A 27,870-nucleotide genomic window follows, 5' to 3' on the forward strand; every position below is an offset into this window, starting at 1 on the left:
TTAGTACGTCTTTTGCTTTTTGTTTTTTGTTTTTTTATGTAGCTTATTTGCAGTAGCATTGTCAGAATCAGAAGCAATCTTAGGCTGAAGCCATATATGTGTCATCATCATAGTCAGGAGGCTGTGTGCCTTTGGGAGGCTGAGTCAGACAGCGAGACTCCACAAAACAATGAACTGTGTGAAAGTCTCGATCTTTGTTTAACCCTGTGCGTCCCCCAATCAGAGTCCAACACGGCAGCCAGCGATGAGAGCTGGCTAAAAGAGAAAGACATTATCTGTGAAAACACGCTTTTAGGTGATGTCTTTTTGCTATGCATTCAAATGTGAGTAAGCTGTCAAAACTACATCCTGTCTCTGTCGCCACACCCTAACAAGTACATCAGTTCCTGAAAAGTTGGCGGCTGTACAAACCTCAGAGTCGGTGGCATGATGCGAAGAGAGAGAGAGGGAGAGAGTGAGAGAGAGAGTGAGAAAGAGAGAGACAGAAAGAGAGAGATACTCTTTTAAAGTTTTACTGTTCCCTGGCAGCTCACCACAACAGAGAGATCAGTCTGAGAGTAGAAGAGGAAGGAGAGGCAAGATCAAGCAGGGAAGCTAAGAAAAGATACAGTTTTATATAAAGAGGCATTGATAATCTTTCAGAAGTGGGAGTGACGTGGAAAGTAGCCACTTTGCTTTTTTCGTAGACATTAACTTATGCAGTTAGATCTTTTTTTTTTCCGAATTCCAGTTTGTAAAGCTTGAAAATTGTTTAAGTTGGACCAAAGAAAAGAGCGTCAGACGATCTGAATGTGGAAATATTCTCAAGTTGCTGTGGCTTCTTTAACATTCGTCTGGACATTGCTTTCCCCTTCACCATGAGAGCCACGTGGACTGTTTTGATACTGGGTGAGTCACATATGTCATTAATTTGGACATGAATGGATTATCATCTGTTTCAAGGATGTAAAAGAAATTATATTCTATTATCGTTTGCCACAAGAAACACTACAGATAAACAAACGCTGTAACTTTTGTGATTACTTACTTAATTAAACATGAATTTATTAGTAATAAAGATCTAATTTCAAGTTATCTTCAAATCAGCTCGATTATACTTATTTTACATATATATATATATATATATATATATATATATATATATATATATATATATATATATATATATATATATATATATATATATATATATATATATATATATATATATATATATATATATATATATATATATATATATATATATATATATATATATATATATATATATACATATATATATATATATATATATATAATACTTATTTTACATATAAAAATAAGTATTATATATATATATATATATATATATATATATATATATATATATATATATATATATATATATATATACTTATTTTACATATAAAAATAAGTATTATATATATATATATATATATATATATATATATATATATATATATATATATATATATATTGTTAAATATTCAGCTCTCACTGGAAAATGAAAACTCCTCTGTCAACTTTAAATTTAAACTGGTAACTATACTTTAGTTGTAGCACAGTTACATAACAGCTTTATTCTGGAAAATAGCTCAAAAACACATTTTGAGAACGATATTTAAACTGTTCTTTTAACTTAAACTGAATTAAACACCATAACCTCATCTGCCAATAACCACATTATTTTTTTCCGGCGTAACCACAGCCACCAGTCAGCTAACCTCAGTGGAAGAACTCTGTTTTTATGCCACTAGCAACAAGAAGCAACACTGACACATTCTTATTTTCAAAAACCTCTGAATGTTTTTAATAGAAACAGGATTAAAGAACAGTGTTCTAAGATTTAATCTCCTCTGTAAAAGTCCCAACAGTGTTATGTCTACATATTGAGGCTGTCCTGTTATTTGCTCTGTGTTAATCTGAAAGCCAAATTGTGTATAGTAAAGTGCCCTAATTACAAACTGTAATTATTTTATTATTAAACAGGCTGTTATTTTAATTAACTATCCACTTACATTGCAAACACTATCAAGAGAAAACTGCTTCAGAAAATTTGTTCTGAACAGTTAAAAAAAAACTTGTAACGCAGCCAGACATCATCATAAATAATAAACTGATTTAAAAAATATTAACGTTTAATTTTAAGGATTTACACTGGCAAAGCCCGTGGACTGACCAGCATAAACATTCTCCCTTCCTGTTTTAAATACTCTGTATCACACCCAAACAGTCATTCAGGAAACTACAAAGAACTGACAGTGCAGTCAGAAGGTTGTGTACTGCATTATTATTCACAAGGTAAAGTACAGGACTCTAAATGCAATCCTCCAGAGGTGAAAATTATCCTGAGATATCTTATACAAGAAGGTAATACATATTGAGAAAATCAAGCCACAATGATTAGTTTTTTCAGGGTGTCCTTCTCAAAATTCATCATATCTCTAGCTCTAATGTTTTGACTTATTGAATCTTGAAACTTTCTTAAAAAATACCCTGTATCCTTCAATGACTGTAGTAATCAGTAGTAATAGATGAAATAGTCAAAATGTAATAGGCTGCAGTAATGAGTGACACTTTGTGTTTGTTTTTCAGCTTTGATCCTTTTTCCTTTCACTGTCCAAACACAAACATCCTGCGAAAATGGGAAGAGTTTGGATAACGGAGAGTGTGTTGGTATGTAATAAAAAGTAACTTTCTTTAAAAACACATATATGCAACACATGTACAGCTCTATATTAAAAAGTGCTTTGTTCTTTTTCATGACTCATCATTTTGAGTTTTTTTCTTTATTGACTAAAATTATTGTTGTTTTTAGCATTTTTGTTCTTTTTTCACATCAGTATCAATTTCAGTATTAAGCCAAGAATCAGTTCATGCTGTAATAACTTTTCACATTTCTATTTCCTTGACAAAGATATCGATGAATGTGCAGACGACCCTGAAATATGTGGAAAAAATACAAACTGTTTCAACACAGATGGCAGCTACTACTGCCAGTGCAAGGAGGGATTCAGGTCAAAAGCTGTGAAATTTACTGCTCTAGACCCTGACGAATGCAGAGGTAAATAGTCTTTAATTAGAAATGACAAACAATCGGATTCCATCCATCATTTCCTATAATTGTTCTTTTCTTATCTTTTTCAAAAAAGTTATCAATGAATGTTTGGATAACAGAGACATCTGTGGACCCAATGCCTCTTGTAAAAACACAGTGTCCAACTACAGCTGCAGCTGTAAAAAAGGATTTGTCTCTTCTACTGGAGTGGAAATATTTCATGGCCGTGACAACGTCACATGCAGAGGTAACACAGTGACTTCCTGCACAGTTGTGTTAGTTTGCTTTTCTTTGCATTTAAGGTGAAAACTTATTTGTGTTCTCAAGTATTTTTACATTCCACCCCCCTTCTCATAGAGACGGGGAGACGAGAAATAAGAGTTATTTTTACTTAATTTACTAAAATCATTTTTGTTTTTAATCATTTCTCTTTTATCCCATGTATATCAATTTTAGAATTATGCCAAGCATCAATTCATGCTATACTAAGTTTTCACATTTTTCTTTCCTTGACAAAGACGTTGATGAATGTACAGACGACACTGAAATATGTAGAGAAAATACAAACTGTTTCAACACAAATGGCAGCTACTACAGCCAGTGTAAGGAAGGTTTCAGGTCATCAACAAAGGCTGTGAATTTTACTGCTATATATTTTGCCGAATGTAAAAGTAAATAGTCCTTAATGATGAAAGAAAAAACAGTTGTATTAGTTTGCTTTCCTTTGCATTTCAGCTTCAAGTCAATTATTTTCACTTTCCTTCCCTCTGCTCATACAGACACAGATGAATGTAAAGATGAAAAGGTTTGTGGTCTGAATGCATCATGTATAAACACACAAGGCAGTTATTACTGCGTCTGCAACGCTGGCTATGAACTGAAATCTGGAAAATCTAGCTTTTCTGGGCAGGAGGAGCAGTGTGAAGGTGATGAATATGAAGTAATGTGACAAAATTTGTACTTTTAAAATCCTTTCAATATATCTTAAAATATTTCAGCTGCATCAACTATTCAAATTATTTTTTTCATCCTTGATTTGTTTCCATTTCAGACATATGTAAGATTGATGAGACAATTTGTGGAAATGGATCCTGCCTCCATGAAACCAGCGGCCATTACTGTGCATGCTCTGCAGGGTTTAGTAACTACGGCAACAAAACGGCTCGTTGTACCGGTAAGAATAGATTTTAGTTTTTCTTGAAAGACCAATACAAACCGGTTTAGGGTTTACACTAAATAATGTACTTTCAAAATGATTTTCAGACAGTAAAATATTTTTATTTTCTTAGAGCTTCACTGTGGTGTTTTTAAGGATGTGAACAATCTTATGGAGGTAAATTCACAGCATGGAAGGTTTATTTTTTTCAAAATGTGATATTCCTTTGCTATCAATTACCTTTTGAATGTGATTTTTTTATTTTTTATTTATTTATTTATTTATTTTTTTGCCTTCATTTAGAAATTTGACATTGTTAAAAATGATATGAAGAAACTGAGTGAAAGTTGTCTGAAGCTCTCAGGAAGCAAAGATTCAAAGGAGCTCAATGGAGAAGTCTTACTACAGGTAGGAACTGTTTTTAGAAGCAGCCTTTTAGAGGATACCCGACATGTCAGATGGTGTACATCTATCTGTACAGCCAGGCTGGCAAAAAAGTCAGTTCTCTCTCTGATTTTGCTTTTTGTTTGACCTTTACTGCATTTTTTTTCAATGTCTCTCCTCTTTTGACTCCAGAGTCTGCTCTCTGTGATCGACAAGGTCCTGTCTGCTGGATCTCTCAATGGCAACAAGAAAGTCTCCACATTTCTAGATGTGGTGGAACAAGCTCTAAAGTTCATTGGACCTTTTATTAAAACACCAGGAACTCAAAGATCCACCAATCACACAGGTGAGTCAGTAATTAATATGACTGCTTTCCAAACCAAATAGAAATATATGCACTTTTGCTTTTTACTACATCAATCTGCCTCTTTAAAGTCCATATTTCACGCAGTTGATAGTTTTATCTATTGTACAAATTATTCATTACCAATTTTCCACCAGAACTGGAGCTGCTGGTACATACTGGGTCGGCTATACCCCAAGGATTAAAGACTCTGTTGTCTACACATGCTAAAGTGGATATAAAGATGGAGGAAGCTGCAGGAGATCCCTCATCTTATCCGGGTAACAACAACGTCTATAAATAACACATTTAAAACACATTCATTTCAAACACTGAACCTGTGTTGTCCTGTCATTGAAGGATTTACAACAGTTTCATTGCTGAGCTATTCAAACCTGGAAAATTCAACAGAAGGTTTCTATAGCGGGATGAAAAAGAATGAGAGCCAGAACTTTAAGATAAACTCCAAAGTGGTGACTGTCAGTGTCAGCAACACAGACACAAAACACCTGAACGAGCCGGTCAATATAACTTTACATCACCTTGAACAGGTAAGAGAAAAGCCTATTTGTTTCTTTCTTCCGTAACATCCACTATTTAAGATAACTGTTATACTAATGCATTTATCTGTTTCACAGTCAAATCAAACCACCCACACCTGTGTGTTCTGGGATTCCTCTAACGAAGGAGGTGCGTGGTCTGATCGCGGCTGCAGTGTGGCGGAGTCCAACCCAAAATACACCGTGTGTTCCTGTAACCACCTGAGCAGCTTCGCTGTGCTCATGGCCCTCTATGACATAGAGGTTATACTTCCTTTACTTCATAGTTATTCAGAACTTAAAGTTCTTCACACTTGAAACAGCGCTTTAATTTTCCCCATTCTGTCTCCATGCAGAGCCCTTTTGAGTTGCAGCTGTTCTCCTGGATAGGCCTATCCCTTTCATTAATTTGCCTGTTCCTCTGCATCCTGACCTTCTCACTGATCCGGTCCATCAAAAGCCCAAGAACAACCATCCACCTGCACCTCTGCATCAGCCTCTTTATTGCAACCCTTGTCTTTCTCGCAGGCATCTCTCAGACGCAGAACAAGGTTAATGCTCTAACGGCTTGAGTTTATTAAAAAGTATCTAAAAACACATCAGAGAAGCAAGCATTAAGTCATACTACAGTTAAAATGGTACTGAAAGTGCTCGCCTCTCTAAATAGTTTGTGTATTAATGCTGTTAGGACATTTTACCTCAGTAATTAGCTCCTTCCTATGTCTTGAACTCATCTTTAAATCCTTTTCACATGCTTCATGTCTACTCCCATTAGGTTGGCTGTGCAGTAGTTGCAGGGATGCTGCACTTCTTCTACCTGGCCTCATTCTGCTGGATGTGTCTGGAGGGAATCCAGCTCTTCAGGATGGTGGTTCTGGTCTTCAACACCAACTTTAAAACCAGCTACATGATGGCAGGGGGCTACGGAGTTCCAGCCATAATTGTTGCTGTCACTGCGTTGGTCAATAGAGATGGATATGGGACTAAGAAATAGTGAGTTTTCAAAATTTCCTCAACTAATATCAATCTACTTTTTATTTTTTGTCTCATTTTATAGCCATTTTCAAATTCTGGTAAAGTTAACTCGTTCAATCTGTTCAATAAAATGTCAACTTACATTTCAGTTGCTGGCTAAACTTGGATTTGATTTGGAGCTTCTATGGCCCTGTCTGTGTCATCATTACTGTAAGTTTTTCCCAAAAATGAATTCATTATTTGCTTTAAAATTTGTATGGGAACCCACCCTATTTCCGCTTAAAATGTTTCTCATCGTCCAGGTAAACGTTTTCTTCTTCCTTGTCACTGTGTGGAAGTTGGCACAGAAGTTTTCAAGTTTAAACCCAGACCTGGACAGCTTGCATAAAATCAAGTGAGTTACCACTGTTCCACATGTCAACCTACAACTACCAAAAAGCTGAAAACTGCTATGACGCATGTTAGTCATATTTCCTTCTGTAAAAGAACCTGTTTTACTTCCTTACTCATAAAACTGAAAAAAAGTGAGTGCAACATCCTCTTTGACGTAAAAACAAAAAATGAAGTTCCTCGTTTTTACCTATGTGCATTTGTTGCCTCCTGCAGGGCATTCACCATTACTGCAGTGGCTCAGCTCTGCATACTCGGTATCATGTGGATCTTTGGATGTTTCCAGTTTGAGAAAGACACATTAGCAATGTCTTATCTGTTCACCATTTTTGGCAGCCTTCAAGGTGTCATGCTCTTTGTCATGCACTGTCTATTTTCCAAACCGGTAAGTCACGCCCTTTGCTAAAAGCAAACAAAAATATCACGCTTCAGTTTTTCTGCATTATCAGGGATCAAAGCTCGATCTGTTTTCTGATTTCAGGTGAGGGAGGAGTATGAAAACATTCTTTCTCAACTACGTGCGCCTCGGAAGAGAACATACTCCGAGTTCAACTATTCAAGCAAAGCTAATGTAAGCAGAGATTTAAAATTTAATTCAGTGCAAGGAATGCAGTTACTGCTCATTAATGAACCGAGACTAAAGTTAAACAATGTCTTTAAAATGTGTTCAACATACAGTTAAAACTAATACAAACATTTACATACAGTGTATTAAAAAAAACAACTTTTTTTACTCTTTATCCTCACTGCTTGAAATTAAATCAGAATAAATATTTTCTGTTGCTATGTTGAGCCCAGAATTATTCATTCTGGTTTAAAATAAGATGTGAAGTGAAGCATAGCGTTTGTTCTTGTTGTTTCTGAGACAGCAAAGCTTTCCTCCGTAAATGAAATATGTTTTTAATTCTCCCATTGTTTGCATTTTCATCTTCAGGCTTCCAGAAGTACCCAGGACACGGGAGAGTCTCACATTTAACTGAGCGATATCTCCAGGAGATTTCAGAATGTCAGTTTTTAAAAATGAGCTCTCTGAGACATGTGCATTGAAGTTTGGGGTCTCTCAGGGGTCTGTGCTTGGTCTGTTACTATTTCCACTTTGTCTTCTGCCTCCTGATGCTCTTCTGCGCTGATTTAACAATTCACTGTTCTGTTGACAATGTGCCTTTCTCATTTAGAAACGGTGCAGATATGTCTAAAGTTCAGATCCATCTATCGGTAATTAAGCACTGCTTATCAAAATAATTTCCTGCTTCTTAACAGTGGCAAGATATCCTCAGGATATTAGGCAGACATGTTCCTCAGTAGGTTTTTAAAGCTAAGTTAAAAAAAATCACTTGTTCACTTTGTCATATGTGATTTCATTTTATACTTACTGTTTTTGGTGCTTTTTTTTGGTATTGTATTTTTTTTTAACTCCTTGTGATTGCTCAGCACTTTGAATGGCTTTATAAATAAAGTTATTATTATTGCTATCAATAGCTTTGGATTAAAGTCCAATTAACATATGGATATTAAAGCTTTGAACATGGCTTGTTTTGACAACTCATCCTGTCCATAATACGCTTTAAATTCATGGCAATACTTTTTTAACAGTATTTTTGTAACTTGATAAATTATGTAATTTATTTAGGAACTGTACATACAAAAACAGTATTTTTATATGAAAAAATGTGTGTTCTTTTGATCAAAATTACATATATGTTTGTAGAACTCAATCAGGCACATCTACTAATGCAAGTTGCTTCATTCAGGTACTTATTTCAATCAGCAAAGACAATCCAAAATATACTTAGGTTGCAAGCTCTTCTTTTAAGTCTTTGAGTTTGGGAAATACAAATGAAATGCAAAACATAAAACAGATTTATCATTTAGAGATTTGCCTGTATATAAGTCACTGGGAAATTTAGCCGCCATTACTGTATGACTCCAATGCTGCTGCATTTATTGCATCGGAAATAGCTGTTTATTCAGTGAGTTCATATGCTATTTGTCTTGAAACTGATAAGTTCAGTTGTTATGGTTCTCTGAAATGGTAGCACCGCTGTAACACATGGTTGTAGCGCACATCGCATATTTTACACTGATGCTGTTTATTTCCTGTTTACATGTCTTTCTTTGTGTGAATCCTGCAAGTATGTATTTTAAATGTCTATTTTTAGATTTGCAAGAATAAATGTAATCATACATATAACATTGCTGATGATTTTGAAAGCATTTCTTGATGTGGGTTGAAAAGTACACAGGAAATGGGAGACTTTCTCCTATTCCTTCCTGTTTATGTGAGATCAGGGACATGATGGTTCCTAGAAAAACCCAAACCCAAAACCCATGGAGACAGAGACGAGCAGTTAAATCATACAGAATTACTACATTTAGAAATCTGGTTTGTATTAAAGGTCAGGGCTGAATCTGGTTTCTATTGATCTTATTATTTCACAAAGACACTGCTAAGACAGCATTGTGTCATTGTATTTTATGAAGTTTGATCAATAACGTCACATTTGTTTATGAGATATGTATACTACATTCTTTCAGGAATGAAAAAAAAAGATCTTTTTGTAACAGAGCAAAAGAATGTAAGCAATAGCTGCTTCTTACTACGAGTGTTGAACCATTTAGGGAGCAGTTAATCAATCGGAAAATAACTGAGAGCAAGCTGAGATCCCCTCTGCTCCATAAGATCATCAGAAGAGATCAATAGTTGGAAGGAATGCTTTTAGCAGGGAAGGAGGATGGAAAATGCAGATCCAGAACGTTATGATTAAACAGCTCTCTACAGAGAGGGAGAGAGAAAGTAGGAACAGGCAAAAGAGAAACTGTTGGAGAGAAAAGGGAGGGGACAAGAGAAAATGAGAGGGAAGTAGTGATAACTCACTTAGCAAACAAGGCAACGGTCCTGATAAGAAACATATTCATCTGTTTCCACCATAAACAACCCAGCGTTCATCCATTGCTATCTCAAGGTAAGTTTTGTCCATATTTTATTCCTTTTCTTACTTGTAAATAACATATTTATAAATAACATTCTTGGTGCATTCCTGTTTTCATAGATAGAAGTTAAGATTGTTATGAAGCAAAAGTACAAGGAAATAACAGGTTTCTACATGTCTCTAGAGGTAATACTGGGAAAGCTGCCCCAACGCTATGAACACATGACACCAGAAACTGGGCACAAATTCAAAATTCTTGGTTATGTTGATATGTAAACATTATATTTCAGATTTTTAAAAGATTTCCATATGCTAGCGTATTCTGTGTTTTTGTTTCAAAACTGTATCTATAATGTTTTATGGATTATTTAGTACTGCATTCAAAATTATAACATTGATTTTGGAAATAAGTATTTAATATCCACTGTTTATGTAAACAATTTCTAAAGAATCTTTTTATATCAGTGAGCGGAAAAGGGTAGAGTGCCTTCTCCGGGTCAGGGTGGGTGTCCTGCCCCAAGTGGAGGAGTTTAAGTATCTGGGGATCTTGTTCACAAATGAGGGAAGAAGAGAGCAGGAGATGGACAGGCGGATTGGTGCAGCGTCTGCCATGAAGCAAGAGCTGTACCGGTCCGTCGTGAAGAGAGAGCTGAGCCAGAAAGCGAAGCTCTCAATTTACCGGTCGATGTAACGTTCCTACCCTCATCTATGGTCATGAACTTTGGGTCATGACCGAAAGAACGAGATCACGGATACAAGCGGCCGAAATGGGTTTCCTCCGCAGGGTGGCTGGGCTCTCCCTTAGAGATAGGGTGAGAAGTTTGGTCATCCGAGAGGGACTCAGAGTAGAGTCGCTGCTCCTCCATGTCGAGAGGAGCCAGTTGAGGTGGTTCGGGCATCTGGTCAGGATGCCTCTTGGACACCTCTCTAGTGAGGTGTTCCGGGCACGTCCCACCGGAAGGAGGCCCTGGGGAAGACCTAGGACACGCTGGAGGGACTATGTCTCTCGGCTGGCCTGGGAACGCCTTGGGGTTCCCGCGGAGGAGCTGGAAGAAGTGGCTGGGGAGAGGGAAGTCTGGGCCTCCCTTCTGAAGATACTGCCCCCCGCGACCCGACCCCGGATAAGCAGAAGAAAATAGATGGATGGATGGATGGATGGATGGATGGATGGATGGATGGATGGATGGATGGATGGATGGATGGATGGATGGATGGATGGATGGATGGATGGATGGATGGATGGATGGATGGATGGATGGATGGATGGATGGATGGATGGATGGAATCCTTGAGGAATAAAAACTTATTACTGTTAACTTCTAGGTGAGTTTTTTTTTTCATAACAATTCCAATTACTTTTGTTTTTTTCTGTAGATCACACTAAAGATGACGACACCAAGTGTACCAATAAATGGATCTCTTCTTAATGTGTCCGCTACCAACACCACTTTCATCCCTAAACGGTCTAACGGGTTAGGGATGTCTTTATTCACCATGCTATTTGGAGCCGTCTCCAACCTCACCGCTCTGGGAATACTGGCTCGGTCCCGCTCCAGGTTCCGTCGCCAATCAAAGAAATCATTTCTGCTACTAACAGTGGCTTTACTTGTGGCTGACCTGTTGGGTCATGTGATTTTAGGTGCATTTGCACTGCATGTGCATTTGAACCCTGGGGTCTTACAGTCTAGAGCAACCTTCTGTGATGTCTTTGGAGCAAGTATGGTGTTTTTTGGTTTGTGTTCTTTGTTTTTTGGCTTTGCAATGGCAGTGGAACGCTGTGTTGCAATCACGCAACCATTTTTTCATGCTTCTATGGTTACAGCTGCTCATGCAAAGTCAGTGGTGCTACTTTTGTCAACATTTGCACTACTGCTGGCTCTGTCACCTTTTTTTTCAAGGGGAAGCTACTTTCTCCAGTATCCCAATACATGGTGTTTCTTTCCGATTCAAAGGTCTACTGATGACACAACCCTAGTTTTGGTCTTCTCTTCTCTGGGTCTCTTTGCTCTGTTTTTTTCCCTGTTCTGCAACATTGTCAGTGGACTGGCACTGCTGCATGCAAGAATAAAGTCAAGAAAAGGAAATACAACACCTTCAGGTAGCAGTGGTCGTCGTGCATCAACAGCATCGTCTACCTCCTTGTTTTGCACACTGGATGTGGAGATGATGGTGCAACTCGCAGCAGTCACTGTGGTGTCTTGTGTCTGCTGGGGCCCCTTTCTGGTGTGTACATCGCTTCCTTGTACTCCTGAGATATTCAATTGTTAGAGACAATTAGAAGATTGCTTAAAACTTTCTGTTTATATGTGTCTTCTGTCTTATAGATCCACATTTTCATCAAGCAGTTTAAGATGTATACTGAACCAGATAAGCTTGTTTTAATTGGTTTGCGCATGGCTGCCTGGAATCAGATTTTAGACCCCTGGGTTTATATCTTACTTCGAAGGAAAATGCTGACGAGACTTTGTTGTGCTCACTACTATCAAGGCATACCAACATCCAGCAACTCCTTGTCAGAGAGCCGCAGAAATACAATTAATCTTCAATGACCCTCATCCCCTGACCTCTTTCATTTGGGACTGGCATCTTTAGTTATTTGCTTTGCTTTTCACCCTGATTCAGATTTTTTTTTTGTAAGTTAATATATAAATGTTATTATTTTTCAGCATAGCTTAACAGTTTATAGTTTGCATACCAAGGGCCTGCGCAGCGTGGAGTGAATAAGTGATGGGAGACAATCCAAGCGACATTTCACAACATTTTAGTTAGTAGTCTGGACCGGTGTCCTCATGATTTGTCCTACATTCAGTAGCAGCCTCCTGCAAATCTAGTGGTCGGAGCAGATTTTGTCCAATCAGAACAGAGAATTGTTTGACAGGCTCCGGATTTAGCCAATTGGTGAGCTGCTCCACAAAACTCACACCCCCCTAGTGGGCGGAGCTTAAAAGGCAGCAGCTCTCTCCAATATGGAGTACAGAAAATAGCCTGATTCACTCCACATCTTATACTTTTCTCTTGGGTCTTTATTATCACAGGGTTTATTATTATTTATAGCTTATTCGCAGATGCCAGCCCGCTATAATCTCTTACCCGCATTTTGAGCTGTAGCTTGAATTTAGCAAACTCCTCAGTACTTGACAGCTGCCGCGCTAACAACGATAAACCGCTACAAACACTTCAAAACTCCTGATTTCCACCAAAACACAGCGCTGTGAACTGTTTTCAGCGCTCTCAACGGCGGGAGCACAAAGTCTGAAAGCTTCCGTCAGAGCAACAAAGTGAGCCGAGCTACTGGGTGAAAGGTGACGTCGCGGCAGAATATTTGACTCATAGGTAAGTTGTGTACCAATTTGAAGTTGTTTCCGATGAGTGCTTGTGTTATCTGGCGTGGCTCCAGCTATCTGTTGCCACTTAAGTACAACTTGGATACTTCTGTTGTTGTAACTATAGTGTTAATCCAAAACATGCCCTTACATTTAGTTAGCTATTTTTTGTCTAATAATAAGTAAAACAAAGTTTTCTGGGTGTATTTGTCTGTACCAGCCTGCGCTGCAGTACTTCAGCCCTTTAAGAGGAACCCATGTAGGCTTCAGTTTAAGCCACGTATTGTGTAAATCCCATCTTTTTTTTTTCTTTCTCTCCGTGACAAGAATGCACAATGCAGCGAGTGTGTCAGCCTCTCTGGGTTCTTTGGGACTGCTGCGTCTGGTTGGGGTGTCCTGGTCCTGGAGTCTGGCAGCAGGCCTAGGAGTATATCTGGGCACCAAAAGCTGGAAATACTTCTACATTGCAGCACGTACTGCAAAGAGAGACCTCAAGTAAGTTAAAAGCGTCCAAATTAAGGTGTGATGTCTCTGGATTTGGATCTAATTTTTTTTTTTTTGCACTCAAATATTCCCTCTTCTTCTTCTCTCATCTGAATCAGTGGCCTCTATGTGCTGCTGAGAGTGAAGCTGGCCTTGTGGCGCTACATGCGCAATGGAAGCAATATTCTTTGCATCTTCGCCCAGACCGTGAAACAGCACCCAAATAAACCGGCACTGATCTATGAAGCCACAGGGGAAACATGGACCTTCACCCAGCTGGATGAGATCTCTAATGCTGTAGCTCACTGGGCAAGAGGTCAAGGATGGGTCTCTGGGGATGTGGTGGCCCTCTTCTTGGAAAGCAGGCCGTTACATGTGGCGCTGTGGCTCGGCTTGGCAAAAGTTGGGGTAGAAGCTGCTCTTATTAACTTCAGCCTCCGCTGTGATCCTCTTCTGCACTGCATTGGGGTGTCAGAGTCACGGGCCATAGTGTTCGGAGCCGAGCTGGCAGATGGTGAGTATGACTAATCTCACCATCTGTATTATCTGTATTACTCTGAAGAATGTCATAAACCTCCAATAGCACATTTCTTGAAGTAGGTGTGATATCAACAGTTTTCAAAACAGTACTATGCCTGAATAGTTAATTTTCTTTCAAATAGCTACAAAAACAAAGCTTAAATGTTAAAAGAATCATTTTAAAGAATATGATGTTTCTCTCTCAACCTATGTTAAAAACCTGTTAAAAGCTGGGACTCCCAAAACACACCAAAATGATTATTTTTTCAAAAATATTCTTTGATTATTATTGACTGGTTGTTTTCCATATGTTAAAACAAAATTTTGATAAATTATCTGTAGTTTCCGCAGGTCAATAAAACAATTATATTTTTATTTCTGGAATAAAAAGTGACATTAACAATGATAACGGTTGATTTCAAAATTCATTAAGACAAACTGTGTTTGTTGCCTGTTGGGCAGTGTGTGCGGAGACGTTTTTATAAAAGAGGGAATAGTTTTAAACCTAAACTTGATGGACATCATTTTATTCTTGTATTCAAATGCATACACTTAAACAACTGTGCACAGGTTATATCAGTATGTTTCTGGTATTTTTACTTGTTTACTTGTGCTTCCTGGTGTTTTGCAATGTTCAAGGTCAATACATACTTCTACACGAACGGAGAAATTAGTTATTTTGTTCAAATTCTGCAAGAACAAAGGTTTTGCCAGCAAGGACATTTCATACTTTACAAGAATGATGCAATTTCATTCTTACAACTCTGGGAGAGACGACACCTTTCTCTACACTTGTAGAAAATGGATTGTCCTTTATGTGAATGGTGTTAAAATAGTAACTTTTGAAGGTAAAGATCATTAGTTATTAATGTTTATTTTAATTGGTTCTTTCAGCTTTTATAAAAGATTCTATTGTAGAAACTGGATTGTTAACTTAAGCTGTATTGTGGTAATTATTGTTCAGCCTAAGGGTGATATTGGCTACAGGTTGAAATTACGTAATAAAACGGATCAGAAAACATTCTGCCTTGAAATAAAACCAGTTTACCCATGTAATTCTTTACCAGTAAGATTGTAGTTTAATGCTGTGATTAAAAACTATTTTAGGGTTTGATTAAAGGTAGATTTTTTTGTGGACATCATGTATGAAATTAGTAGTTTTTGTAGTACTCCCCTCCATGTAATTCAAACATAGTGTTAATTCTTAACCCTCAACAATGAGTCCTGAGTATGTTGTTTATAATAAATGCACAGCAAATTTTATATATATATATATATATATATATATATATATATATATATATATATATATATATATGTTCTCCAAACTGTAGCCACAGGGTAAACGAAAAGCTGTACATGAGGGGATGCAGAGTAATCACTTAAATGTGTATTTTCCAAATGATTGCATCAAAAGAAGAACACACAGGCTCACTGATGGTTGGCACATATACACTGGGTGGTTACATATTTTATTTTATACAGTTAGCTTTTAAAACCTGTAGGGTGATTATTTTGTATACAGTTAGAATGTAAAACCTGAAGTATGAAGATGACTTGTGTTCTAGCATGTCTGAACCTGCGGTGCGTGTTCACATTGCCTTGAGAATTCCATTTCTGCATCCTTAAGTTAGATTGCATGCCTTTTTGTTTGCTCTGCAAAATTTCCATCTTTGTTTTAATTGAGCTGTAGAAAAACAACCACTGGAAGCCGATAAAAATTTACCCTATAGTGCCTCACTTGCTTCCTATGCAGAGGTTTTGTCTATTATTCTAAGTTTTTAACATACCATGTTTTACAAAACATGGCCTACCTGGATTTCACACATTATTTGTATAATTTATGATGGAGTTTTATGGTAATATGTTTATTATATTATTATTCAAACTTATGTAAGCCTGAAAAAAAACATATAATCACCAAAAGTGTTTCTAAGAATGATTTTTTTTTAGTTTGCAAAATATATTAATCTAGTAACTGAACAGTCCTGACAACATGGCAGTGTTTGTTTGATTTACTTGGTTATATAATGCTTAATTCTCTCGAGGGTCTTCATCAGATTCAATGTCAGGGCTGCCAGTCAATAGATGCAGATGTCAATACCATTTGGTCTTTGGCACCTTTACCACACACTTTCCCCATCCTCAGGCTCAGGTTGAAAATAGATCCCATGATGCTACACAGTTGATCTGCACAGCACCACTGGAGTCAGTGCTACCCAGACCTGCAGCCTTGATCTTTTGCAGCTTGTTTGTCACCTGAAGTGTGGAAACAAGTTGGAGCTGGTGGAGAGGGGCTGTGGGAGGGTGGGTGATGTCTAAAAGCTGAAAAGTGTGAAGTCCTGAGAATACAACCCCTGGCAAAAAGTATGGAATCACCAGTGTTGGATGAGCAGTCATTCAGACATTTCATGCTGTAAAACAAACTCGGATCAAAAACATGACACAATATTAAGGTCGTTCCAAAGTGCAACTTGTTGGCTTTCAGGAACACTCAAAGAAATGAAGAGAAAACATTGTGGAAGTCAGTGAATGATACTTTTATTGACCAAACACAGGGAAATAAATATGGAATCACTCAATTCTGAGGAAAAAAGTATGGAATCATGAAAAACACATAAACAAAAGACCATTCAAAATACATCACTAGTATTTAGTTGCACCATCTTTGGCTTTTATAACAGCTTTTAGTCTCTGAGGCATGGACTTGATGAGGGACAAACAGTATTTGGTGCCTACTCTCTTTGATAGCAGTTGCCAGATCAGCTTTGCAGGTTGGAGCCTTCTTGTGGAACATTTTTTTCAATCTCCACCACAGGTTTTCTATTGGGTTGAGATCTGGACTATTTGCAGGCCATGACATCGACTGAATGTGTCTTTCTTCAAGGAATGCCTTCACTGTTTTTGCCCTATGGCACGATGCATTGTCATCTTGGAAAATTATTTCATCATCTCCAAACATCTGTTCAATTGAAGGGATGAGAAAACTGTCCAAAATGTCAATGTAAACTTGTGCATTGATAGAAGAATTAACCACAGTCATCTCCCCAGTGCCTTTGCCTGACATGCAGCCCCATATCATCAAGGACTGTGGAAATTTGGTTGTTTTCTTCAGGCAGGCCTCTTCATAAATCTCACTGGAACGGCACCAAACAAAAGTTCCAGCATCATCACCTTGTCCAATGCAGATTCTTGACTCATCACTGAAGACAACTTTCATCCAGTCATCCACAGTCCATGATTGCCTCTCCTTAGCCCATCGGAATCTTGTTCTTTTATGGTTAGGTGTCAATGCTGGTTTTCATTTAGCTTTCCTGTATTGAAATCCCACCTCCTTTAGGCGATTTCTTACGGTTCGGTCACATACATTGACTCCAGCTTCCTCCCATTTATGCTTCATCTGTTTAGTTGTACTTTTTTGGTTTTCAAGACAAATGACCTTTAGTTGTTTGTCTTGACGCTTTAATGTCTTTCTTGGTCTACCAGTACGCTTGGCTTTAACAACCATTCCATGCTGTTTGTATTTGGTCCATATCTTGGATACAGCTGACTGTGAACAGCCCACATCTTTAGCAACCATGCGTGAAGGGTTACCTTCTTCAAGAAGTTTCACAATCCTCTCTTTTGTTTCAAGGGACATTTCTCTTGTTGGAGTCATGGTTCTCGCCACTCCACTTCGTCCAGCAGCCCTCCAAGGTGTCATGACTGCAGGTGTTTTGAACTGCACACTAACGGGCACATCTAATCTGGGGCAGGTGTCCATTTAGGGAAAGGAAATAGACTGGGTGTGTCCTTTTTTCTACCTCCAATTTGAGTGATTCCATACTTTTTTCCTCAGAATTGAGTGATTCCATATTTATTTCCCTGTGTTTGGTCAATAAAAGTATCATTCACTGACTTCCACAATGTTTTCTCTTCATTTCTTTGAGTGTTCCTGAAAGCCAACAAGTTGCACTTTGGAACGACCTTAATATTGTATCATGTTTTTGATCCGAGTTTGTTTTACAGCATGAAATGTCTGAATGACTGCTCATCCAACACTGGTGATTCCATACTTTTTGCCAGGGGTTGTAGAAACAGACAGTTGTCACGGAGGGTGGAGGTGACAGCTCAGGGACTGGTGGGTGACTCACCAAACCTGTTAAAAAACTGGTTCCGGTCCTTCACCCACCCTATGCCTCATATGGCCTGGGGCCTTGGTTTGTGGCCAATGTCATCATTTATCATTTTAAGAGGCACAATTGTGGGTTGCCTTAAATGTGGGCCTGTTTTCCCATATCCTGCAGAGGAAAGAGGGGCTGTTACACTGAAGCTTGCATCAGCACGTTTCCTCCTGGTTAGCAATGGTTTTGGTTCCCTTTTCAAAGAGTTATACATTAATGAATGTGTTATCATTGTGTCAACAGTTGGACAATATTCACTATCTAAAACCGAACAAGCTGATGAACTTTAAAATGACAAACACCTCTCATATAGTTGTTATATGGAAACTACTTCTAAAACGGTTGGGCAGCCATCTTGGAATCTTAAATAAAACTTGCACAGGGCATCTGTAATTCTTGAATCCTCCACTAGAGGACAGAAGACAAGTATATCATTTAAAAGAGCAGGGGGGGGTTTAAGGAGTGAATGAACTTTGTTACAGAGATCTCTGAAATGGGTATCAACTATGATTCATATAGCATTAGATTTACTGCATGTTCTCATACAGTTGAGATATTCTCTGTTGACTTCTGTTGCCTTCTCGTATCTTTTCCTTTATGATCAGCCATGTTGGAGATCAATTCCTCCATCAGCCAGTCCGTGGTGCGCTTTTGTACAGGGGACCTCAGCGCAGAACGTCTGACAGCTCTGAATGCTCAACCTCTGGACCCAGTTTTGGCCACTGCATCAAGACACCCACCTTCACCTTGTGTTCCCCCGAAAGGCATGAATGGTTAGTAGGGATCAACCCGAGTTATTTCTGTTTTTATGGCAAACGTTACCAATTTCTCTAATGTAAGAAATCTTCTCAGTAAACCATCCATAGCTTGGTGACAAAATCATAACATTCTTTATGGTTAATCAATTAGCTGTTCTCCAGTGGGGCCATGTTGGTAACATGAAGATTTAACAGTTTGACTAACTGAACCAATTTTCTCACTGTCTGATATTAAATCAGAGAAAATGTTCCTGTTTTTAAATCGGGTAGAATTACTAACATTTCTAGATGCTAGAATAACAGGAGAGAAATTTCTGCACAATTAGATTTTTGTCTAGATTAGAGTAGATTTTTGAATTACATCATTTGAGTCAAACTTTCTTTTGTAGCCTTTCATCCAGTGCATTGGTGAAATTTTGTCCCATTCCTCCAGGCAGACGTGGTGTAACTTGGGAGGGTTACCTGCAGTACTCACCGCGTTTGCATCTGAGATCTAGGGATTTGATTGGACATGTGAAAACATTGGCATTGTGCAAAATCTCTTGCCAGCATCTTTTGCTTTTGATCTCGGGTTGAGGCCCTCATTTTACACCATAATACATTAATCTCTGGGATGCCAAAGCTGTGTGCTGTCTGCATCTGCACTTGTATTATGTCTGATTACATAAGCGACCGAATATCTGCAGATTTCTTCTTTCACCCATGTGACCTCCTCCCGTATGACTGAAGCTTCTGAGTGGCAAAACTGTCTGAGTTCACTTTTAAATAAACTCATGAAATAAAAGGATTTTTTTAATCTTCTGTGCAATTGATGCTGTTCATATATAATTTTTTTTTCTGCAAACAAAATAAAAAGAAAGATTCCAAACAGAAAACCCTTGCAACACTATAGTAGACAAGTCTATACATTGAGAGGTGAGAGGTTGTCCTAAGCAGCTTTTAGCCATTTATAGAAAGGACTTTCTGCACTGCATGCAGAGCGAGAGTAAAATAAGATGTGTAGATCTCCTTTGGGTCATGCCTTATTGGTTTGAGCTGTGAAAATTTGAGTCTTCTAACGGACCAATTATATTTCCATCTGATCAAATCTACTCTGTTGACTTGTTTTTTCTTATTTTAGATATGAGTTTGCAGCATTTATTCAATGTCAATGAAACAAATTAATTATTTTGGTTGCAAAATTAGCGTTGATCTCCTACTTCTGCCGGATGACATTGGAATATTGTTTCAGTTCAGATTTTGCGTATGCAGTTTTGAAAGTTGAGACCTGAGCCGCTGTTTGTACTTTTCACATATGATTTAATCCAAAAATCTGAACATGAGCTTCTCTGAGGTAGCCAATTAGGGGGCACTATATTTAGTGTTTTCAAGCCCAGCAAAATGAGAACATCTAGTTCAGATTTAAATTTTGCAGAGCAATAATTTCACACAGCATGACCCCAGCATCACTGTCAGATCCCATAGTTAGTCATTTCAAACTAATAATAATGTATTTTAATAAACAGTAGAGAACTATGCATTCAAATGGTGAATTTAAATTTGATTAAACTGTTATGAACAAAAAGCACAGTGGATATCTAATTTTCACTCTCTTCTTTGATGTTAAATTTAAATGACTTAGAACACCAGCATGCAAGTGTATTCTGTTGTTTTCTTTAGTTTTTATTATGGATTAAATTGGAGAAATGAGCACGGAGAGACCAAAAGAAAAAGAAAAAACAAATGCAAGGAAATAATGTTCTCTTAAGTCCATGTTTGAAAAACCTGTTTCTTTTGTGTTTGTTTTACAGTCAAATGCCGAGATTTAATTTCCCTCGGACATTAAATCAATTATATTGATGTTGAAAATAGAAATAAGTGTCATAAATTGGGTTGAAATAATATCTCCAATGTTGCATTATCTTCTCCAGACCGCCTGTTTTATATTTACACCTCTGGAACCACAGGACTTCCCAAAGCTGCCATTGTGGTCCACAGTCGGTATGTTTTAACAACCTACTACTCGCCACAAACCCTTGCTGTTAAGAGGTTGTTTTTTTTTACTGTTCCTGTACTGTGAATGAGAACATCTGAAAATCCATTTTGCCTACATTTATTTTTCTACAACAGCTACTACAGAATAGCCGCCTTTGGGTACTTTGCCTTCCGCATGCGTCCTGATGATGTCATCTATGACTGCCTGCCCCTGTATCACTCTGCAGGTAAGTGATGCTCACCTTCTGCATTTAATTAATCCACATTCACATCAATTGTTGAGTTTTGTTACTTAAAGACGTTCCGTCTGTGTCAGGTAACATCATCGGCGTTGGTCAGTGTCTCATCCATGGTCTCACTGTGGTAGTGAAAAGGAAATTCTCTGCCAGTCGCTTCTGGGAAGATTGCATTAAGTACAACTGCACCGTAAGAGCTCCAGTTTGAGCAACATTCAAACGTACCACATTTTAATGAGTAATTAACTTAAATAAGAGAACCTTTGATGACTTCGCTTCGCAGGTGGTACAGTATATTGGGGAAATCTGCCGGTACCTCCTGTCGCAGCCGGTCCGGCCATCCGAGAAGGGCCACAGAGTTCGCCTGGCAGTGGGGAATGGACTGCGCCCCAGTGTGTGGGAAGCCTTCACAGAGCGATTTGGGGTGGGACAGATCGGGGAGTTTTATGGAGCAACTGAGTGCAACTGCAGCATTGCCAACATGGATGGCAAGGTTGGCATTCACTATGTTGTCTGTTTCCGCACAAAATTTGAATTGGATATGGGTTGGATACTTTAGCTGAGTATGTTGTGCCAGGTGGGAGCCTGCGGATTTAACAGTCGCATTCTGCCCTACGTGTACCCCATCCGGCTGGTGAAGGTCAATGAGGAAACCATGGAGCTTATTCGGGACAGCCGTGGTCTCTGTGTCCCTTGCAGCCCTGGTAATAAACTGCTTTAATGCTATCGCAAGTTTGTCCAATACAGTTTGAGTCTTTTGTTCTGTACTGAATGTACACCATTAAAATCCTCCATGCTTTACAGGGGAACCAGGGCTTCTGGTAGGTCGTATAAACCAGAAGGACCCACTACGGCGCTTTGACGGCTACGCCAACCAGGATGCTACAAAGAAGAAGATTGTTCAAAATGTCTTCAGGAAAAATGATTCTGCCTATTTATCAGGTTATCACAAAACTTCTGTTTTTTTTTTTTTTTGTCAGCGCACAGTGTGATGTGACCAGTTGGCTATTCACAAACATTATGTCGTGTTTTTAGTTGCAGCTAATTAGCTTTTCGCTTACTCCAGGAGACGTACTGGTGATGGATGAACTGGGCTACATGTATTTCCGTGACCGGAGTGGGGACACCTTCCGCTGGCGAGGGGAAAATGTCTCCACCACTGAGGTGGAGGGCATACTCAGCAATGTTCTGGATCAAACCGACGTGGCCGTGTACGGCGTAGCAGTGCCAGGTGAACTGAAGGATCTTTTTGTATTGCAACCACTTCCTGGTCTTTCCCCGTTAGTCTTATTGCTGTCACTGTAATTTTGCGTCAGGTGTGGAAGGTAAAGCAGGCATGGCTGCCATCGCAGATGCTACAGGGAAGTTTGACTGCGACAGTTTTTTGCAGAAGATTCAGCGATCACTTCCTACTTATGCCCGCCCAGTGTTCCTGCGAATCTCCCCACAGGTAGACACCACAGGTAAAATAACCCAGCATTTTCTCTCCCTAAAAAAAATGATAATAATGATCGCTGGCAATTCCTTGTTAATGAAATATTATATATCCAAACATGCATGTACAGGTACATTTAAAATCCAAAAGACCAGACTCCAGAGGGAGGGATTTGACCCACGGCTGACAACTGACCAGATCTACTTTTTGAACGGTCGAGCTTCCCGTTACATTCCAGTGGACGAGGAGCTTTACAACTCCATAGTGGAGGGAAGAATGTCTCTATGACGTGTGTGTGCGGCCATAGCAGTGCTGTCCAAGTGCCTCGGTCAGACAGGTTAATCAGGTGCCAGAGGGAAACGCATTGAGGAATGCATGCAGCAGTGTCTGGATCATTCAGTTTTGGTGCAACACAGTTTTGGCTGTTCAGCTTTCAGGAAACGGAGTTAAGAGGACTATTTACATCGAGTACTGTTACACATGAGTTTAAACACTGTATAAGTAACACACTATGACGTAATGTGGGGGTATTTGTTCTTTAATAGTTCCCTTTTAATCACAAAATGAGCATTTTAAATCGCCTTTGAGCAGCGTCGTACCTACAATAGATTTCTTTCTCAGCTAATTTGAAGGACGATCCATGTTACATTAATAGTGTTAGAATATAACTTGTAGTATTAAGTGAAACTTTGTTATGGGGTATTTACCCATCTAGGAAATGCTAAATGCTGCTAGGTTTTACTGTGTAGGTTTACCTGTGTTACTCTGGCTTGTTTTAATGAGGTTGGAAAAACCTGATTTTTACATGCAGTATGAATGCCTACAAGTTAAAAACCGCACTAACCTTAACATAACCACAACATCTATCGTGTTTTTTTTTGTAAATGCAATGAATTACTAAATCTGCTTGTCAGATGTGTACCTCTGAACAACACTGTTGAACCACCGAACGACACAGATTTTTATTATATAATGTGCCTTTTATTAAACTTTAGATCTGTTTCACATTTTATGCTTTTAACGAAAAGGATTTTAAATAAATTGTCAGCAGAGAAGCTAAGTCGCACATTTCTGACTGTTTTTATGTAACAAATTTGTGTGATGTTACATAGGTGTTAAGGTTTGTGAAGTGCAACCCCAAATTCTTTGTTTTGCTGTAACGCTATTAAACTATTTCAAAGCGTTTGCTTTGTTCAGTTTAATCTGTTTCCAATTTATTTTGTAACCATATTTGCAAAAAAAGAGAAGAGAATCTTTACAGCTCTGTTAGTGCTCCGTTGACAAAGTTATCCTTTCCGGTAGAATTTTCAGTGGATGCTCTTTACAAGCCGTACAAAAATACGGAAAGGCTTTTGGTGTGATGATATTTGTGAAAGTGTAGAGGGGCGTTCTCTCCTTCGGGTCGTAAAATGTCACCTTTCCTCTGTCCATGTCCAAAACCATTCTTATCACGTCTGGCTTCTTAGACATGTTGAGTGGCTCCCAGGGCGCGGTGCAGGCTTTGTGCTCTCCGTTCCGATATCTTATAGTCCAGAATCCCTCTGCAGGTGTCAGCACGTGTTTGCCCTTCCTGTTGATCGACTCGCTGGCTATTCCTAAAACCCAGTAGGTGTTGTCGTTCACCTCCACGTCCCAGCTGTGGCGTCCAGTGAAGTAGCCTTCGGCAGCGAGCAGCTCTGCGCTGATATCGAAGCGCTCCGGGTTGTCCGGAAGCTTGAAGATCTGGGTAGAGTTCTGCACAACTGTGAGATCCTCGGAGAGGATGAAACAGCTTGCTGCGGTATTGGGATCCAGAATCACTGGAGCTTGAATGAAAAAGCAGAGTTACTGACGTAATGAGTAAAGCCTGTTGAATTTGCTGCAATATTCTGCATTATACTTACTATATTTGACAATTTTTTTCATCTTCTCCCACACTTTATATTTTAGGGAGCCCAAGTGCTTGGCCACATCAATAAGGGCTCCAGACAACATGTGTGGATCAGGAGACTTTTTCCAGGTTCTGAAAAGAGATTGCAAAAGTAAGCGTTTGAGAGTTCTTTCTGTAAAACAAGTTTAACGATGCATACTTTTAAAAACATACCTTTTGATTGTCTCCTTGTAATTCTGAGAAAAAAAAAGTGCAATATAAAAATAAGTTTCTGGTTGATATGCACAAGAATGCACATTCAGTTCTGCTTGGAATGGGCTTGATATAAATGTCTGACCTTCAGAAATGGGATATCTTGACTATTCATTTCCTGTTCCGCTGTTCTGATAATGTTAGAGAGCGATGTTACTTCATTGCTCATCTCCTCAATCTTTTCATTGATCATGAGATTCTTCTGATCCTCCTCAGCCTTTAACTCCGAAAGTCTAGCTGCCTCCTGCTCCTTAAGAAACTTGTGAAGAGCCTCGAATTCCTCTTTGATCTGTGCTTCAGTGTGTTTAGCTTGGTTCTGCAAGGGGACGTGTTCAGTTGGTTATTTCGAACATCCTCTGGAAGCATCCCTGAAAACTGACCATACCTTCACGTGTTCAGCCATTTCCTCACATGCTACGGTCGCATTCTTGTACAGCTGTAGCTTCTCTTTCAAGGGCAGAAGAGCGCTCTTCAGCTCCTCCTGAAATGTCAGTGACAGGGCATCAACTCTTTTACAAGGTCAGTCTGGCAGGTGGCCAAGCTGTCAGCACTGTGTGTGGCTTTCAGCTGCCACATACCTTTCCATAGCACCATTCCATCTAAATGGAAAGCTTAACAATACAGTAGCATCAAAGACAAAGAACTATGGAAGATCCATTGAACGGGTCATGTCAGCAAAGCTGAGGTCACGCACAGACTAAAGATATTTTACAGTATTTAAAAAAAAAAAAATGTATTTAGCGTGTTGGACGTTTAGTTGCCTTCAGGGAAAAAGGCAAGGACAGGATATGAATGAATGTAGCGTCACTAAAACCTTGTGGGAGTCGAGTTTCAGACCCTCCTGGACCTGAATAGCAACAGGATACCAAATATATAATTCTATTATTAGAATAGGAATATACTCTGTTATTAGAATATCAGGAATACAAAACAAAAGTTGGAAAACCAACAATGTGCAACACATTTTCCCAGCAATTTAGTCTTCACTAAATAAAATTAAAACTGTAAAATATTTCAAGTTTATTAATTTATTCATGGTGGCTAAAAACCATGTGCATTTTCATACAATATGTCTTGGCTGCATTTAATATTCAAATACTAAGCAACAAGGATTTTGCCATTTATCTAAGCTGCAATAAGGGCCATCAAAAGTGACTGGTTAACAGGTTATACTTAGACTCAATACGTTATGTGAAGGATGTGCTGCTGTCTGCTCTTGTGAAGCAATGCTTTGACCAGCCTTGTGACATTAATATGCCTACCTTACAGTCATGGGCGCCTTCTGCAATGGGATAGAGTCTGTGCCCCTTGTGTGCAGCTGCTTTGCCACAAAGGCCACAGATTGGTTCCAGATCCTCCAAGCAGAAGAGTGTGAGGTTTTCCCCGTGCTCTTTACAAGTTTTTGGGTCACTCCTGCTCCTGTCGTCTTTGAAGGACTCACAGGCCCTCTCTAGCACAGTGTTTACCACAATTTGATCCATTGAAGAGCGACGCCAGCACAGGGGGCAGCAGTGCGAGTCCTTGCGGTCTTGTGTGTCCCAGCTGCCTTGCAGACAGGCCTTGCAAAATCTGTGTCTGCAGGTGAGGACCACTGGCTTACACAGAATATGTCCACAAATTGGACAGGAAAGGTCATCCTCTGAACGAGCATGTCTGGTGGCCATTCTTTCCCCCAGCGCTCTGATTGTAAAGCAGGCTCTAATGCCCCTCCCACATCAAGCTGCCTCATCTTAACCTCAGAAATAACTGTTAATACTTCAGATCTCAAATACATGTCCAGTGTAATGCCACACGGAGCACTGCCCTTTCTCAAATAAACACCTCGCTAAAGTAAAAACCCTTCTCTTTACATTTAAATTATTGAATCAACTGATAACCAGAGAAATAAAAAAATATATATAGTCCTGGAATATTTGCCCACACTATAGTTTTTGAATTGCTTTAATGCTATGTTGACCCTTTTGTTATTTAGAAGGTGGTTAAGTGGTTGTAATGAAAGAAGCAAAACAATCAAATCTAGAGTATGGAGGAGGACATAAATAGCAAAGAGAAGCTGTATCTGGAAGACTTTATTCCTGACCTTTTGAATTTGGGATATTCTACTTAGTTGTGGATGGGGTATTGATTTAAACTACCACAAGTTTAATATGTGAAAACCTTAATTAATTAAAAGGCAAAGGACACACAGCAACATAGTCATCCTAAAGTTTAATTTGTTAATCTCAAAAGCATTTAACAGCAACCTGACCTTCTGTGCCTTGTAACCCAGTATTTGGTTGGCCAAATTAGCTTACTGGAATGCTGCACAAAAATAGGTTGTGCCGATGGTGCGAAAGCCCGGGGAACACACTTTTGCCATAGGAAAACACTATTAAGATGTTTTCCTACGGAAAACATTATGTTTTAACCCAAACAATTCAGCCTGAGATACCTGACTGAGAATATTTAGTTATGTGTAAATCTTAAAGTAACGCTTTAAAGACAAAAAGATTCACCTACCTTATGGTTCCTGAAGGCCTCCCTTATGGGAAACACTCTATGGTTCATATGCTGGCCAGATCTGCTGCAAACACAACAGACTGGCTCCAAATCAGCAACACAGAACAGAAGCATCCTCTCACCGTGTGTCTTGCACGATTTATATGGAAGTCCAAGGCAATCTTTAAAGCAGAGGGGGCACTCTTTTACACAAAGCTGTGTCCAGAACTGTTCCAAACAAAAATTACAAAAACTACTACCACAGCCAATGCAGCTCAGAACCACAGGAGCCAGGAAGGTTTCTCCACACACCGCGCAGCAAGACTCATCCACAACCCGACAAGCCTTGTCAGCCTCCATCTGTGAAGGTCGGTGCAGCAGTCATGGATCTCTAATAAAGCAGGAAGAGCTATTTTCTTTTTAGCTTGTACTTCAGTGTTCAATTTAGTCTTGCTCCAGAGAAGAGGGGGAGAGTGAGTCAACCACTCTGGTTTCACTATAAATTACCATTGGCATGTAAGGAAATATTTTAGCGGCAAATCTACCATCGGCTCAGAACAAGTTGTAAAGATGACAAAGTGACATCTACATTTGTTTTTTTTGA

The 27,870-nt window shown here is 38.9% G+C and overlaps 4 protein-coding genes across 4 annotated transcripts; 3 read left to right on the forward strand and 1 right to left on the reverse strand.

Moving 5' to 3' along the window:
- The first annotated feature begins 400 nt into the window (after positions 1–400).
- Positions 401–9,036, forward strand: LOC106915620 (adhesion G protein-coupled receptor E5-like). The gene is made up of 19 exons (XM_088007605.1): positions 401–888; positions 2,596–2,676; positions 2,918–3,064; positions 3,153–3,305; positions 3,838–3,984; positions 4,110–4,232; positions 4,348–4,391; positions 4,518–4,622; positions 4,791–4,944; positions 5,100–5,222; positions 5,302–5,492; positions 5,580–5,744; positions 5,837–6,031; positions 6,256–6,473; positions 6,605–6,665; positions 6,758–6,849; positions 7,062–7,230; positions 7,327–7,416; positions 7,780–9,036. The coding sequence occupies exons 1-19, from the start codon at positions 858–860 to the stop codon at positions 7,819–7,821; spliced, it is 2,331 nt and encodes a 776-aa protein (XP_087863731.1). The 5' UTR covers positions 401–857; the 3' UTR covers positions 7,822–9,036.
- A 147-nt stretch (positions 9,037–9,183) lies between these two features.
- Positions 9,184–12,324, forward strand: ptger1c (prostaglandin E receptor 1c (subtype EP1)). Its single transcript, XM_014983329.2, has 3 exons — positions 9,184–9,808; positions 11,150–11,998; positions 12,100–12,324. Exons 2-3 carry the CDS (start codon positions 11,162–11,164, stop codon positions 12,322–12,324), a joined length of 1,062 nt encoding a protein of 353 aa, XP_014838815.2. The 5' UTR covers positions 9,184–9,808; positions 11,150–11,161.
- Positions 12,325–12,380: 56 nt separating this feature from the next.
- On the forward strand, positions 12,381–23,849 carry slc27a1a (solute carrier family 27 member 1a). The gene is made up of 13 exons (XM_014983326.2): positions 12,381–13,108; positions 13,426–13,593; positions 13,701–14,095; positions 18,869–19,036; positions 20,932–21,001; positions 21,131–21,222; positions 21,312–21,421; positions 21,515–21,724; positions 21,809–21,935; positions 22,036–22,173; positions 22,298–22,462; positions 22,548–22,694; positions 22,797–23,849. The coding sequence occupies exons 2-13, from the start codon at positions 13,427–13,429 to the stop codon at positions 22,952–22,954; spliced, it is 1,947 nt and encodes a 648-aa protein (XP_014838812.2). The 5' UTR covers positions 12,381–13,108; position 13,426; the 3' UTR covers positions 22,955–23,849.
- On the reverse strand, positions 23,189–26,602 carry trim35-13 (tripartite motif containing 35-13). The gene is made up of 6 exons (XM_014983327.2): positions 26,051–26,602; positions 25,174–25,269; positions 24,874–25,104; positions 24,750–24,772; positions 24,550–24,668; positions 23,189–24,471 (listed from the first exon to the last, which is right to left on the reverse strand). Exons 1-6 carry the CDS (start codon positions 26,450–26,452, stop codon positions 23,933–23,935), a joined length of 1,410 nt encoding a protein of 469 aa, XP_014838813.2. The 5' UTR covers positions 26,453–26,602; the 3' UTR covers positions 23,189–23,932.
- Between the last annotated feature and the right edge of the window lie 1,268 nt (positions 26,603–27,870).

This window comes from Poecilia mexicana, unplaced genomic scaffold (genome assembly GCF_051168715.1).
Source record: "Poecilia mexicana isolate PSO_F unplaced genomic scaffold, ASM5116871v1 scaffold_8, whole genome shotgun sequence".
NCBI classification, from domain to species: Eukaryota; Metazoa; Chordata; class Actinopteri; order Cyprinodontiformes; family Poeciliidae; genus Poecilia; species Poecilia mexicana.

Coding starts and splice junctions, on each gene's coding strand:
- trim35-13 (XM_014983327.2), bottom strand. CDS start 26,452: ATGGCCACCAGACATGCTCGTTCAGAGGATGACCTTTCCTGTCCAATT. Junction 24,669..24,749: donor TACAAGGAGACAATCAAAAG/GTATGTTTTTAA, acceptor ATCTCTTTTCAG/AACCTGGAAAAAGTCTCCTG. Junction 24,472..24,549: donor GAAAAAAATTGTCAAATATA/GTAAGTATAATG, acceptor TTTTCATTCAAG/CTCCAGTGATTCTGGATCCC.
- slc27a1a (XM_014983326.2), top strand. CDS start 13,427: ATGCACAATGCAGCGAGTGTGTCAGCCTCTCTGGGTTCTTTGGGACTG. Junction 13,594..13,700: donor ACTGCAAAGAGAGACCTCAA/GTAAGTTAAAAG, acceptor CATCTGAATCAG/TGGCCTCTATGTGCTGCTGA. Junction 21,936..22,035: donor CTGTGTCCCTTGCAGCCCTG/GTAATAAACTGC, acceptor CATGCTTTACAG/GGGAACCAGGGCTTCTGGTA.
- LOC106915620 (XM_088007605.1), top strand. CDS start 858: ATGAGAGCCACGTGGACTGTTTTGATACTGG. Junction 5,223..5,301: donor AGATCCCTCATCTTATCCGG/GTAACAACAACG, acceptor CTGTCATTGAAG/GATTTACAACAGTTTCATTG. Junction 6,032..6,255: donor TCTCTCAGACGCAGAACAAG/GTTAATGCTCTA, acceptor TACTCCCATTAG/GTTGGCTGTGCAGTAGTTGC.
- ptger1c (XM_014983329.2), top strand. CDS start 11,162: ATGACGACACCAAGTGTACCAATAAATGGATCTCTTCTTAATGTGTCC. Junction 11,999..12,099: donor TCTGCTGGGGCCCCTTTCTG/GTGTGTACATCG, acceptor TCTGTCTTATAG/ATCCACATTTTCATCAAGCA.